The 15563-nt window shown below is 35.5% G+C and overlaps 2 protein-coding genes across 4 annotated transcripts; both read right to left on the bottom strand.

The window, feature by feature from the left end:
* Nucleotides 1-3575: 3575 nt before the first annotated feature.
* On the bottom strand, nt 3576-11508 carry LOC126583059 (uncharacterized). Of its 3 annotated transcripts, XM_050247361.1 has the most exons (12): nt 11357-11508; nt 10334-10435; nt 10076-10219; nt 8387-9283; nt 8040-8127; nt 7846-7919; nt 5707-6814; nt 5327-5610; nt 5111-5217; nt 4662-4806; nt 4079-4231; nt 3576-3972 (listed from the first exon to the last, which is right to left on the bottom strand). In XM_050247361.1, the coding sequence occupies exons 1-12, from the start codon at nt 11405-11407 to the stop codon at nt 3841-3843; spliced, it is 3285 nt and encodes a 1094-aa protein (XP_050103318.1). In that variant the 5' UTR covers nt 11408-11508; the 3' UTR covers nt 3576-3840. The 3 variants fall into 3 exon arrangements, 1 of the variants encoding a protein (XP_050103318.1); XR_007609657.1 differs by lacking the exon at nt 4662-4806 and having other exon boundaries at nt 3825-3972; XR_007609656.1 differs by lacking the exon at nt 3576-3972 and having other exon boundaries at nt 4089-4231; nt 4662-4774.
* A 955-nt stretch (nt 11509-12463) lies between these two features.
* LOC126613830 (protein MAINTENANCE OF PSII UNDER HIGH LIGHT 1-like) lies at nt 12464-15439 on the bottom strand. Its single transcript, XM_050281439.1, has 3 exons — nt 15109-15439; nt 13929-14063; nt 12464-12977 (listed from the first exon to the last, which is right to left on the bottom strand). The coding sequence occupies exons 1-3, from the start codon at nt 15286-15288 to the stop codon at nt 12633-12635; spliced, it is 660 nt and encodes a 219-aa protein (XP_050137396.1). The 5' UTR covers nt 15289-15439; the 3' UTR covers nt 12464-12632.
* Between the last annotated feature and the right edge of the window lie 124 nt (nt 15440-15563).

The following is a 15563-nucleotide window of genomic DNA, read 5'->3' as shown; positions in this document are numbered from 1 at the left end:
GTATAAAATTAGAGAACTTATGAGATAATTCATTACTTAACATGATTTTTTGAAGGTCATTGTTGGACAATGACATTGAGATCGAAAAATTTGATCAATAGAGAAAAAGTTGGCAATTCGACAAACGTGGTAGGATTGAGTGACAATCATGTAATTATTTTGAATTATAGTAGTATTTATATAATTGTTTTGGTTGACTTTTTCATTGTTACCTAAACTAAAATCATGGTATTTTAGTTTAAAGTTTTCTTAGAATTGGTATTTAAATTAAGATCCCCCCAAAAAAATATACAAAATGGCGTTAGCGTTGTTAAATAATAAAAAATAAAACATGTTAAGGTGTTTAAAGCAGGAGAAATTACACACATAGTCAAATTATAAGGCTACATTTTGGAGAGAGATACAATTTTTTATTTCTTTGGCACTTCTCTCTTTTTCTCTCTCTCCTCCTCCTCCTCTCTCTCCTACTTCTTATTCGTGCTTCTCTGTCACCTCCTCTTCTTCTTCGTATTATTCCTTAAATTTTTGAGTGTTTTTTTCTTTTATGAGATAGTATATATGGACACAATAACTATATGCTCCTAATTGCATGAATATGAACTTCAAAATCATTTTATATAACATTCTACGCCTCCCACTCATGGTTGAATGAGAGTTATATGGACATAAAGTAATGAAATAAAGTCCTGATAAATATTATGATTAGGATACGCATTGTGAATAAGAACATAATATATCATTGATATGCAAGTATGATCGAATAAGTATCGCAAATAATTAGCAAGATAAAATAGTTTATTCATGCTTATTGATTATCCCAATTGCTTCTCATATGGGACCTTTCATTTTATCTTTCGTTTTTATTCTTTTATTGTTATACGGCACTTAACAATGTAGCATTAATAACAATTAATGTTTGTAGAAAATAAAAAAAGGTTATAGGAATTAATAATCAAATTAAAGAGGAAACTGGAAACCAAATCATATGTGTGGGTGTTTCATGGTGGCAGCCGGAAAAGCAATGCACGTCTTCCCAGCTGCGGAGCCAACATGGAGCCATTAGCTGTCGCTAACCTCAACAACTTCAAGTACCACCCTTTCGAATTTGTATATGACCCCTTTAATAACTAAGGCAAATAAAATACAGAGACCATTTATTAATAATTTTTTTTAATTAAAACAAACCAAAACTACAACCTTTCCAAAATAGGGAGAGTCTTTTTAGGGATCATTACTGTGAAGAATCCACATCGGATGAGAAATCAATGTTGAACGATGACTTGGTTGTATACAATGAAAAATGAATGGAGGTCAATGGTTAAATGATAACTTGGTTATATAGAATGAAAAATGTATTTGATTCTATTGATAATGATGTTGTAATATGACGTTTCTAAAATATGAGAAGATGTTGCCAATTATAAATAAAGGTATATTTAATTTTTTTTAAACTTCTTATTCAATTTGTGACCCTATTATTATAAAATTCTAATTCCACTACTGAATTTTCCTCTATTTTTGTATTTCAGTTGTCCCGCACAACAAGGAAGTGCATAACACTTTTCCTTCCATAATAAATCTGCACGCAAGGCAGATCTGTGATTTGTCATCACAGGTATATGCACCCATATAAACGATAAAAAAGAACATTAATCCATGAGACGAATCATATAAATATAAAAACTATTAACAATAAGAAGTATGTGGATGTATATGTTATATAAGCATCTAATATGTAAAACTCCCTTGATATGAACCACAAATTCTTCGCACAGCAAGACAGACAAAAGCCATGAATGGTATGTATCAATTTGATAGCTGTGGTAGCAATCGGTAGATAATGAAAGTTGGTACAAATAAAAAAACTCGAATTGTATAAGAGTGTGTTAGAAAAAAATTATAAAAGTAAGAGACAACTCAACAAGAGAGAGACTAGAAATTTGAGAGTGATTGGGAGGAGAAATCAAAGTGTAATTTCCTTCATTTATAAGGATAAGGATAACTTGAAAGAGAAGCTCAAGTATTCTTGTTTACATCAATAACTTAAATGGGTAATCAAACTAATCCATTATATGTATGTGTGTGTATATATACACCCTTGATGATGAGAAAGAATTTAGGATGGTGCTATCCACACACCACTTATTAATTTTTGTTCTTTTAATCTTCTTCAATTTATTCAATCCACCGACAGACAATTAAAGGAGTCTATATGAAAGGTAAAAAAAAGTGTGTAGAATAGCACCATCCTTGAATTTATACCTAGCTAATTGTATACAATCAATAATACATAGTTATTTTAAACTGAAACATGCAACTTTTGTTGTGGCTCATAAACTAAGCCGAATTTGGTGAACCACATGCAAAGAATGACTCCAACAACTTCAAATATCTCCCCTTCGAATTTTTATACGATCCCTCTAATAGCTAAGGCAAACAAAATAGAAAGACCATTTATTAATATATTTTTTAATTAAAACAAAATAAAAGTGCAACCTTTCTAAAATAGAGAGAGTTTTTTTAGCGATCAATATTGTGAATAATCCACATCATATGAGAAATCAATGTTGAATGATCACTTGTTGTATACATTGAAAAATGAATGGAGGTTAATATTTAAATGATAACTTGATTGTATAGAATGAAAAATCTATTTGATTATATTGATAATAATATTATGATAGGACGTTTCTAAAATATGGGAACATATCGTTACCGATTATAAATAAAAGTATACTTAGTTTTCAAAAGCTTCTTATTCGTGTAAAATTTATCTCCGTCAATGTATCTTCCTCTATTTTTGTATTTCAATTGTCTCGCACATCAACGAAGAGCATAAACTTTTCCTTCCCTAATAAATCTGCACTCAAGGCAGATCTGTGATACATGATCGTAGGCATATGCACCCACAAAGGACGAAAAAACATTAATCTATGAGACGAATCATAAATATATAATTATTATTAACAATAAGAAGTATATGGATTATATAAGCATCTCGAATGTCTAAGACTCCCGTGATATGGACCACAAATTCTTTGTACAGAAGGCAGACAAGCTATGAATGGTATGTACCAATTTGATAGCTGTGACAGCAATCCATTGATAATGAAAGTTGGTACAAACAAAAAAAATCTCAAATTGTACGAGGACGTGTTGATAACGTATTAAAAATAAAGTTTATGGGTAAGACACAAGAGAGAGACTAGAGAAATTAGAGAGTGATTGAGAGGAGAATACGGACATCCACATGGAAATAATATTACAACAAATATATATAACACGGATTCGGAACATCACTTTTCTACACAACTTTTGACATGTTTTTGTGAGACCCATTTTTGACATACACACTCGTTTATTTTTGTATTTTAATTTTCTTTGATCCATTCGATCCAATGATCAGAAATTGAAAGAAGTCTGTGAAAAATAGAAGGAACGTGCGGAATAGCACCATCCTTGAATTTATACCTAGCTAATTGTAAACAATCAATAATATATATAGTTATTTGAAACTGAAACATGCAACTTTTGTTGTGGCTCATAAATAAGTAAGCCGAATTTGGTGAACCACATGCGAAGAATGCTGGCCGGTTCTTGTGTTTTCTGCTACAAATTATTCAATACAAAATTTAATTAAGCACCTCTAAATCGTAAACTAGGTGCTTAAGGTAGGCATTTTGAACAACTGATAAATTACAAATACATGGACACATCTACTGCCTACGGTCGCCAAACTTACGTATGTGCGGTCGCAAGCTTAGGAATCGCCATATGTGTATCCTACAAAATTACAAATACATACATCTACGACCAATGCTGTTGCAGAAACTGGTAACTTTATACATCTTCACTCACTTTTGCGGAAACTGGGATCTCTGAGATCTTAATTGTTGGTAAAGCGGGATGACCATTATCTGGAGACGGAAGCAGCTTACCTAAATACAAGCTTTTTATGATCCAGCTAGCTGGCTGCCACAGGTGACCAACTCAATTCAGAAAAAAGGTGGAAGCTCAATTTTATAGGAAAATAGCATGTGAGCCAATGTACTTGTAAAAGCAATTAATAATTACTTACCATCACTGCTATCTTCTGCTCGGACGCGCACTGCCTCAAGTGACGTGATGTCCTACTTTCACCCTCAGCAACAATGGCTCCCAAAGTAACTTTCTCTTTGTCCAAACTGTGGACTAACCACTGGAGGGTTTTAAAGACCTTCCCGCCTCCGTGCTGCACAACCCAGAAATATTAACAGAACGAATCAGACTACAGCGAAATGTATCTTCATTGGAAAGCTGGAAACACATATGATCCCACTAGATGATCCAAATGAATTGGAAGATTACAATTTTCTCCGTTCTGCATCACTTACTGACTCATAGAAATTAAACATTTAGTAAGACCGCAGAGTAAGATGCATGCCATGACCAAAATTTATGACAATGAATTTAGTTCCTGCCGAGAGTACCAATATCACAACTTTGACAGCAGGAGATACACCTTCATTCTACATTAACTCGACAACATTACATGGGGTAGGGGGAGATGGCAACTAGTGAGAGGGAGAACTTAGAAATGAAACTAAACTAACCAAGATGAACTATGTACTGTTTGAATTTCGGTGACAGATTAAGGTTATAACAACATTAATGACCCCTACCTTAATTATTTTTGCCAATTTGCTGTAGAAACTGTGCTTTCCGTGAAGCATGATTCCTACTTTTTCAAAGACATATTCGCAGTTGTGAAATGGCTCCCCGATAATGATATGCTCTGCATCAGCTCGATTCGGTAGTATCATGTATCTAATAATGATATTGATTTAGAATCATGAAACATCGAAGTATAAAAACTTACGGTACAATAAATGCCTACAATAACCAATTAACATGAGCAAATAGATCTGGAAAAAGGAGCCTAGGAAATCTATTTACTATATCACAAAAGAACAAGGCTCCTAGTGTTGCATTGTCCTGTGTCACATGTTCCAACCAGAGCTGTGAAACACAAAGCAGACGCTCCTTTCACCAATACTCTAAGAATCTAAACTGTAACCAATCCCCACGACTAAAACAGATGGTAAAACTCCAAGAAAAATGCACCACTTACTTCTCAGGTGGTAAAATACAGCCTGCCGAAATTGAATTAGTAAGCCAATCAACTTTTAATATTAAGGAGTTCACCGCACAACCATACAAAAACTTGGTGGTCTGTAGCTGCAATGAATAAAGAATAACATGTTAAGAGTAGAAATAGGGCCATTTTCAAATACATGATAACCAAGTTTGAACTTCAGTCATAAGAAATAAAGTAAGAAAAAACAACCTTTTTCATACATAGAATAACGGGAAGATGGTAGCCATTGGATCGTACGCTTCTTTTTGCCCTTAAATTTGGAGAAGGAATATCAGAAAGAACAATGCCACCATGTTTCCATATTTCTCGTTCAATGTCCTTTTCCTTCTGACTAGAAAATCCTGTAAGCAGGAAGTCTATACCATGAAACAGTAATCTCTTCCCAGACTTAAGGTGACAATTTGTACAGCTACTTCTCTCATGACTTCGAAACTTGGGATGTTTCCATCTTTTACTTACTCTAGCATTTGAGCCTATACATTTAAAGTTTAGCAACATAATAAATTAGAACGATTTGTAGAGTTCATCAATTTGGACCAAATTTTAGAGAATCAATAGGCATGGCTTACAATATTTGGTTGAAGAATCTAGCTTTTGGAGGTTCTTGTTCAGCTGAACTGCAATATCTGCTTCACAGAAATGAACTCTCTTTTTCACCAACACATCTCTGTCAAGGAAGTTCTTGCATTCAGATTGTATAGTTTGGAGTTCCTCGTTTTGTTGAAGCTTAACAACATTTTCCGGCAGCAAATCAAGTTTGAGATGTTTCTCCATAGTGGAATTGTTCATTAAAGGTTTAGAAGCCTGGATACGGAAACGTGACCTATGATTAAAAATAAGAGGCTGCCTCCTCTTTTTCAATGCTTGAATAGGTAGCTCATTCCCATTTCCTTCAGTCTCATGATAACTTCTCTTCTGATTTTTCAGTGTTCCAACAGGATTCGCATCTAAGGTAGTTTCACTGTTTCCCTCATCGTCTCTTCCAGCAGAATATGAGGATACAGTATTGGAAGGAAGCGACTCATTATAACTCCTTTTATCAGAAGATCTATTGCAGGGGACATCCTTATTCAAGGGATTCAGCCTCTGATCGAGTTCTAGTTCAAATGACTGATCACGATAAAAGCTTCCCCCATCGAAAATGGAAACAAGGTTTGGGAGAAGCGTACTATATGTCCTGAGTGAAATCATCTGCCTACGAACTGTGACTGTAGAACGCTCACCATTAATTATGGGCATAGATGGCCCGTCCTCATGGGGACATTTAATAATTGGATTTGAAGATGTGTGTGAATTCTCCACCGCAAGTTCCAGTGTGGGTCTAAAGCATTCTTCATTATGATTTTCCTTATCCTTCTGATTGTGAGCTAATGTAAGACTAGCATTTTCTGAAGAAATACTGCACGGGACAACAGAACAAAGAGGATCTACTGGAGATAGGCTAGAAGATGTCACCACATCTTGAGAGAGCATTATCCCATTGTTATCTTCGTCATGTAAGCCAGAAAAGGCTATGCTTGACTGTGATGTTCTATAAAACTTGGTGTCATGCACTTGCACAAAAGAGTTTACGTCTGGAGCAATATCTGCCGATTCTGAGAAAAAACTCGTCTCACCAGCAAAACACTTCATCACACTTTTAGTATTCTGTTTCAACTCTGGAGTAGCAGATGCATCCTGCCAAATGTATATTTGAAAAGGAACAAAAAACAAAAATATTATCAAAAACAAGAGAAGAAACTACAATAACAATGATGCTAATGATCATATAAATGTTGCATTAAATAGTAAGTATGAATGACATAACATGAACCTCACTAAAGCCAATAACACCAAAATCCAAAATAGTAAATCTGCAACCTGAATAACTGCTTACAGGAGGTTTTAATTTAACAGTGGTATGTTTAATCTTGCATATTACTGTCAGGAAGGATGGTATAATGCATACAGTAGATATGCTTAAAACAGGAAAGGAATCTTGACATGTAAAAGAAGAAAAAGTGGTCACGTAAAGCTTCAAAACTATAATAGTTCCAACTGCTAAAGAGTATTCTGTGGAGTTGAGAGGGAAAGTATATGGAACATTCAGAAAGTACAGGAAATGGAAAGTGACCCTTTGCCACAGTGGTGGAAAAGTATTGAGCCCTGTATGACGGCGTGGGTTCGAACCCCGTCAGTGACTAATCTAACATCTAATCGAACAAAATCTATCGTTTGCTACAAAAAAAAAAAAAAATGGAAAAAATACAGGAAATGTGAAGAGATAGTAGCAAAATAGAAATAAGCTTGATGATATTGGTATCTTAAGAAGCCATTGAATTATATGAATAAATGTAAGTGGTAGACCAAAACTTACCAACAGCACGGGCCTCAAAACTTAGATGCATTTAAAGAATGAAATTAAATAAACCACGTTTTAACATTGTAAAATGTAAAAGTGATGTTAGCAAATATGGTTGGATTTCTAGTCTGTATGTGATTAAGCTGTCTGAGACAAAACAAAGGGGAAATATTAAAAGCAGTGATATAAGAATAAAAATCTTTAAGGTATTCTAGAATTTTGCCAGTATCTAACGGGTTACAGCATAAGTTACTAAGCACTCATCTAGGTCTAGAATAATACATATAGAATTAACTTAATATTTGGGTAAGTGTAGATGCATAAGATTGAAACTGAATTGGGACAAATAAAAAAGTAAAGCACACACCTGGCCTGTCCAACCCCCTAACCACCGGCTCCTGAATCTGTTCGAAGCTAAGTAACTTACTGTATCTTCTCCCTCTACAGGACATAGAAAGCTTAATAAGAAGATAAATAAATAGCAAGAAATAAAGAATACACACATATGCCTAATCAAGAGTAGGGAAAAAGGAGGTGCATGGAAAAGGAAACGTTTCTCACTAGAGTTCCCTGAATCCCAAGCTTGTGGGCGGAAGTTTACATTGTTTTGATGCTGAAATGATGCTACATCCACCATAGCGCCAACTGTCTGGAAGCTAAACTTACTGAATTAGTTAACCCAATTGGAATGAGATAAAATGTCCAACATGCAGGCTGTAGCTAATCTTTTCCATATTAAGTGCACGAGAAATGACAGTCTAAACTAATTGCAATAAAAAAGATTTTTTTAGTTTTTTTCTATAACATATATATATATATATATATATATATATATATATATATAATATCAGTTTTATATATTAGATAAGAGGAGAATGGGAGATCAGAGAAGGTGAATATGATTTTACCTGCTTCATGATAAAACCATCTGAATTTTTAAGAGCTGAAGGATCATATCTGGCCACACTGATATTTGAACCCAGAACAAGCTTATCATGAAACTGTTCCCTCTCATAGTTGACGGATTCTGGATGGAAGTTCTCTCTTGATTTGAGATCCATAACCAAATTCTGTCCTAGTTCTTTTTGCATAGGGATATCATCAAACTTGACACATTGAGCCCTGAGCTCTGAAGAATCAGATAGATTTACACACTCATACAGAATTCCAGAGAGAGGGGTCTCTTTCACTTGAGAAATAGCCGAATCACATGCACACTCATCAGAAGGTATGCTCTGAGACAGCCCTACATCTTTATATACATCGGCCATGGTGAAATCATCCAAATCCGAGAGAGAATCACAATTTTCAGTTTCCTCGGCTGGGCCATCTAAGGAATCATCTAGCCACTCCAATCTTGCTTTCTTTACTTGAAGGGCTACTTCCAGTACCACTGCTGTTGGCAATACGTCCGAAGGCAACCCACTCCCCATTATTTCATTTATAACCAATGCTTCAGATGCTGCAATGGAGAGTTCAACTGCATCAGAGATGTCAGCTGCTTTCAGGTACCTGGTATCAAGCTTTTCACCAGAATGACTTGCTGATTTCTTGTTATTGGAGGGACAGGGTGGAACAGTATCCTCCCTGGGTTTTTCAATGGACTTTGGAGGTAAAGAATTTATCTCACCAACATTTAGGCCAATTTTGGAGTGGCTCTTCAATTCAGAACCCACTGAGGTGTTATTTAGTTGCACGGACAGAACTGTATTGGATTCAATATGATTTTGAGAAGCATCCAAAGGTTGAAGTGGGCTACATTGTGAATATCCATTTGATGAAAGATGAAGATGGAAATGAAGTACCTATACAATAAAACAGATGTACATTAGTGTATTATTGGTAAAGGTGGAGGCCTACGTACCCAGTTTAGGCATAGGCACAGAACTAATAATCTGCATGTTGTTTACTTTCTATGTTATTTTACTATCCTTTAACTTTTATTGTTTCGTTTTCAATGTAAGATCTTATTTTAGATCGTGTATACAGGCCATTCTTTGTACTTGAATCATAGTTTTCACATTGATTAGAGAATAGAAGATTGTAGTCAAATAAAATAGCTCTTGTTTTTCTATACTATGTTACCCTTCTCTCTGTTTTTTATCGGTATGTACTTAAAATGAAGCGAAAATGCATTGAAGAAGGGAAAATCTTAACCCTAGCCGCAGTGTGTTTCATCACGTGGTATAAGTAACCATTGACATTATGCAGCATTTTTCATGAACGATCAAATTTCTCATCTCTAGCTTCTTACCTCTAAAATATTCTTTTGATTATACAAGATAAAAGCTTCAATATTTGACGAAAGTACTGAAAGCTAATTTAATTGAAAACAGAATCCAGAATCCATCTCCTGTTTGAGAGACAATTTGTTTGATTCTAAGATTCCTCTAATAGCTCAGGTACATCTCTCAGCTAATATGTACAAAGATTTACATTTTCCAGAACATGGTTTCAAAACATGCTGTTATGTCAATATATCACAAATTTAACACTAACTTCTAAAAAAGAAAAGTGGACCGATTTGTGAATTGATAGGACATGGTTAACAACATAAGAAAAGCAAAAGTAAAATCAAGTCATCCTTAAGAGCTTACATTTCCAGGAGATGAAGCAAAACTAACTGCAGAATTGTCTTCCCCAGATAAGAATAAATGACAGCTTTTGTACCCAACTTCCTCACGTGAAAATGTATTAGCATCTTTTCCTTCACTAGTGTTTCCTTGAAAATTTCTCAAATCCTATTTAGTGCAATAAAGAAGACACATGAGAAAAGAGTTTAACCAATCCACACCTCTCGGCTTTAGAACAAGCAGTAAATGTTAGAATATGGTTGGGATGGGTCTAGTTCCAACCTTGGACGCTAGCTCTAAGTTGGTACCCTTAAGTTCGTTGGTGCATTCATCCAATTGTTCTTTCTGGTGCTGCTGAAGCCAACCAGGAAGCCAAGCTAAATCCTGTAATTAGGAGAAAATTGGACATCATCATTGATTAACATAAGTAATCTCGGTAGTGTATATAACTCATCAATGTTATCATTAAACGCAATAACTCTTATCTATCTCCAAATTTGATGCTTCTATTGCCTCTCTTTTTTCATTACACCCCGTTCTCAAAAGTTCCCTTTAACTTTCCCATGCTTCCTTAGTAAAATTTAGTTTACTCATTTTTTAACTTTAAAAATTAAAAATTAATATGAAAAAAACAAGGAAGAAGATAAAAGCAAGGGAAAATCTTAGTGCCATGGACTTGCTTCCAATCAAAATGTCTCAGACTATCAAACGACTCTCCGTAAGCCTTCAGTTGTGGTATACCTTCTACTAACAGCTCCATTTACATAACAAAACCAAAGCTTTAAGAACAAAATCCCCTCTCATGGCATCTCGAACAACATACGAAAAAAATACGCTTTCACATTCACTTCGTAAAAATCAGCACATCAATAAAACTAAATAGGAAAAATTGATCTCATTTAACATATATAATTATAAAAACTAAACCACAATTTGTGTTCTGATTGTTTCCAAACAAACTTGATATAATTTAAGCGAAACACTTGTGTTACTCGTTCTACATTCAAAATTCAAACTTTACCCAATTCATTTTACTACCAGAAAACCCAAGGAAAACAAATGAACCAAATTATAAAGCGTCAATTTTCTACGAATTAGCATCCGAAATGCCTAATTGGTCCACTTAAACTACCCTAAATCAACTAATCGACGTCAAAATTTCACCACTCCTCTCTACCTTTTCGAAAATAATAACAGTAAAATAAACTAGTTCATTATTTTGCTCCAATTTATCGGCAGCCAAACAAATGGTAAAATCCAGTCTTAGCAGAGTGGTAAATGAGGAGGAAAGGTAGAAAGACGCACCTCGGAGAACTGTGGAGAACGAAACCCTAACGTGTCGACAGAATGAGACATAATTAGCTGCTCCGCCCCTGCCGCCGCCTTGTGTTTACGCGCGCCGCTACCCCGGGTACGTCCCCTTATAACGAGAAGGAATCCTTGGCGCCAAGAGGACTCTAATTTGGCGGGTTTTGGAGTATATTTTTCCAAAGGGTAATTTTAGGGAGTTTAACTCTGAAGTGTCTTAACTTCAAGTAATTACGGAATTTTCTTTTTATATTTTTGTTAACAAACGATGTTTTATACTAATTTATATTATGAGGTGTGAGAAATTGAGTTTGTGACGCATTAAGTTCAAAATTAAGACTTTAATCATCAGGACAATTCACCACTTGCTATAATTATGAAAATTAAATAATTATAAACTTTGTAACATTCTACGGGAAGAGATCCTCTCCAGATCTCTCTCACCAAAGCCACCAAGTCCACTCATCCAAGCCTTTAAAATTTGATCCAACGGCTATAAACAAGGAACCCATTAAAAAGTTATAATAATTTAACCGTTGAATCAAATTTCAAATGCTCGAATGAGTGGACTTGGTGGCTTTGGTGGGAGAGATCCGGAGATGATCTCTTCCCACATTCTACACTCCCCAACAACTGTAAAAATTTTAGTAATTTTATTTCAACTCAACCATTTTTTCATTTTAGTGATTGAAATTAATATTTTTGTCTAGACATAACATTTGTCATTATTTAAAGGCTAAGCAGCACAATAGATCATACATGCCTCCAACCAGTGTTTTTAACACATGCTTGGAAATACTTCTCAATTTATTTTTTATTTTTTGGTTAAATCTTGGAAACACATCTCTATATAGCACTTTTGTTCATAAGCACTTTTACTCTAAACACTTTCTTTTAGAAGCATGTTGCGATTTTAAATGCTTCTTAAGAAGCGCTTGAATTGCTTCATGAGGAAGCATGTGCTTCTATAAAGCTTTCTATGTTCCACAAGCATTTTTAACTTTTCATGGCAAATGTTGGCATTAGAAGTGCTTTGAGTTACTTGAAAACGCTTTTAGCTATTTTAAAAGCACTTACAAAATCTGTCATTTCTCACAGCCCATATTCTTCCAAAATGACATTCTCCACAACTCGTGTACTTTGATTTACATTCTGCTGTTCAAAGATGTATCACAACATACATCCTAATAATTACTCAGATAAACTGGTGATGAGAAAGAAGAAAAGCTTTTAGTAAATTTTACATATCAGAAAATTACAGCAGCTTCATTGCCTAAGAGATATTGCTGACTTCGCTCGCAGAAGGCTCTGGCTGAACCTCTGACTCAACCTGAATCTGGGAGGGTTCCGGCTGGGAAGATTCAACCACACTTGGCGCCAATGCTTCGATTGTCTCTGGTTTGAACTTGTTGATGTAGTAACTAAGTGATGGCCCAGAGTAATCTACCTTCTGCACCACCGGAGGTGAGTTCTTACCCACTTGGAGGAGTATTGATGAAGCTGCAGCAACAGCAATGAGGGCAATCCCAGCTGCGATTGCTGCTGTGTTCTCAGCTCCATCGGCAGAAGACCCTGCAGTTCCTGAGCTTATCACGCTTTCTGCTACGTAAACTGCAGGCTGGAAAATGTAGACAAGCTAAGAAAGTTGGCGCACTGTAACGTGACATATACTCGAGTCTCGAGCAAATAAAAGAGGAAAAGAAACAGAACAACCAAACCCTATGAACTGATAGCCACAATATACATTAGTAGGTTTCAAACATCTCTTTTGAAGGTGTGGTTAATGAACTTTATATACCCCTCTGAAGTGTGCGCGTTACAAGAGTTATGATCAACGTTTTCAGCTTAAAGTAAACTATACTCCCCACTTCCTGAGGCAAGACTTATTTACTAGTTAAAAAAAATACGAGAAAGAGAATGACGTTCACCATTTTCTCAACAGCAACTTTCAATTTCTTCCATTCCAACTAAAATACTCGATTAAGCTAATGATCCATCAGTTTTAAGTATCGCTGAATCTCATGGTAATTCACTACACGTCTTGTCAGGAGGCAAGACTTATTTACTAGTACAAGAATATGACAAACAGAATGATGTTTACTACTATCTCTACAACAGCTCTCTAATTCTGCAATTCTATAGAAATACTCGATTAGGATAGTACATGATGCTCGGCATCAGGAAGAACTACAAGTTTACTTTCAAAATTTTCCAATATACAAAACCCAAAAAGTTTGGTCATATGAACTGAAAATTTGGTCTTGTGAAGAAGATGTCAACTGTGATTTTACATTTTCTGTTGGCATTACTTTTCTCAGGTCACCCTTGTTTTTTTATCTAATGTATCATCGCTCAACCAAGCTCTGAATAACTTTTTAGAGATTTTTTTTCTTCGTAATGATCAGTTATAATCATTCTGTCCGGTACATTCAATGTTTTTTTGGCTTCAAAATTTCAAATAAGAAATAAAACACCGATTTCTCAAAGAAAAAACAACAAAAAACAGAAAGGTAAAAAGAGGCAGGAATGCAGAAGTCTAGCAGAGTGTAAAAATTCAATATCTACTAACCTCCACAGAATATATGTTTGTCTGTCCAGCAGTGTCCTTCTCAACGTATCCAGTCCAACCCCGATTGCGGGGTGGAAATGTCCCAGAAATTTTTGTCTTCTCACCAGCCAACCATTCCACGCTCACTTTTCCAACCTATTCACACCACAAGAAAAATATCAAAATATATTTGTTCAATTATCCTTTTTCTATCAAGTAGAATGCCAATAAACATGTCATTGACCCTAGAAATCCCCCGCTCTTTAATTGTCAGTTTTCGTTCCTGGTCAGATTTGTTTTCCATGAGAAAGACAGACTCGTGTGAGGAAGAAGGATGTGGACACCACAGCTTGGAACACTAGGACCCAAAGAATAGTTCAACATTTGTGGTTTGAGAGTTTCACTCCAATATGTTTTGATTTCTTAACTGATGGTCGGAAATCTTTTCTCATCCACAGATGCCTATGGGCTACCGCTGGTCGCAGAGATTTACAAACTAACTTCTTTCCATCGCAATTATCGGTGCAAAGGGAGACTTGGATAGTATACCAACAGCTTCAAGGCATGGGTGAGGTGAATCATAACAGGACTTCTAAGGAATAACTTGCTATTAAAGTTCCAATTATGCTACGAAAACAACTAAAAACTGTATCAAATTCCAGATTCCATCAAAGACCAAGAGTAGTCGAGTTGCCTCTTCCCTTCGGGAAGTCACTTTTCAAACTGCCTAAATGCCATGGGGATGCGCGGTAGATAAGTCCACAAAACAAACACAAACACCACGCAAAAATCTTCATTTATTTGTCTTTCAGGAATCAAACATATTGGTTTGCAATGTGATTGAAATCCTGAATTAGCGTCCTAGGGAGTAACAACTCTCCCCAATTACTACAGCAAACATAACTGGAAGTGAAAAATTAATCGGGAAAATGACCAATTACATATGGTTAAACTTAATCCTAAATTAGGGTCTCTGTTTACTGTAGAATCCAATCCAGTAATCTGAGATTACCAACCCATCACGCAAAAAGCTCCAACATTGATGGGTTAAATTCAAAACTTTTGCTTGCCTTAATTAATCAATTAATTTAAGTCACAGAAAATAAACAATCTTACACCAAACACCTAGGTAGAGTTTATATGCATACATATGTATATATACATATATGTGAGAGAGAGAGAGAGAGAGAGAGAGGGTTACCTCCTTGTCAGGAGCACATTCTTCCACATTACAGTCAGCATCTTCAGTGGAAGCTCTAACTACAGTGAGATGATTAGCTTTATGAAGTTTTCTGGAGAAGAAGAAGCTCCTTTGTTGTGTAGGAAATGTGCATGTGAATGTGTTTGCTGCTGCAATCAGAGCTTGTGCTGCGGCTGCCATTGTTTGCAGAATAACACTCAGACACTCAAATGCAAAGTAAATTTTGTTGGGGAGTTTTATCGTGGAGAGGAGAGACAAAAGGGATGCAGAGGAGGAGGAGGAGGAGAGGGAAGGATGATATTTTTCCCACTTGCGGATTGGTGTCCTTTGCCTTGTGTTGGATGTTTGGTGGATACTAAGATGGCTACGTCATCTAAGATGATATTTTTTTTTTCTTAAAAATAAACTGAAACAAATTACAAACAGTGAAACGAGGATTCTCGGCGGATCTTAAA

The sequence above is a fragment of the Malus sylvestris genome, chromosome 2, assembly GCF_916048215.2.
Source record: "Malus sylvestris chromosome 2, drMalSylv7.2, whole genome shotgun sequence".
NCBI classification, from domain to species: Eukaryota; Viridiplantae; Streptophyta; class Magnoliopsida; order Rosales; family Rosaceae; genus Malus; species Malus sylvestris.
This window is presented reverse-complemented; position numbering and strand designations above follow the sequence as displayed.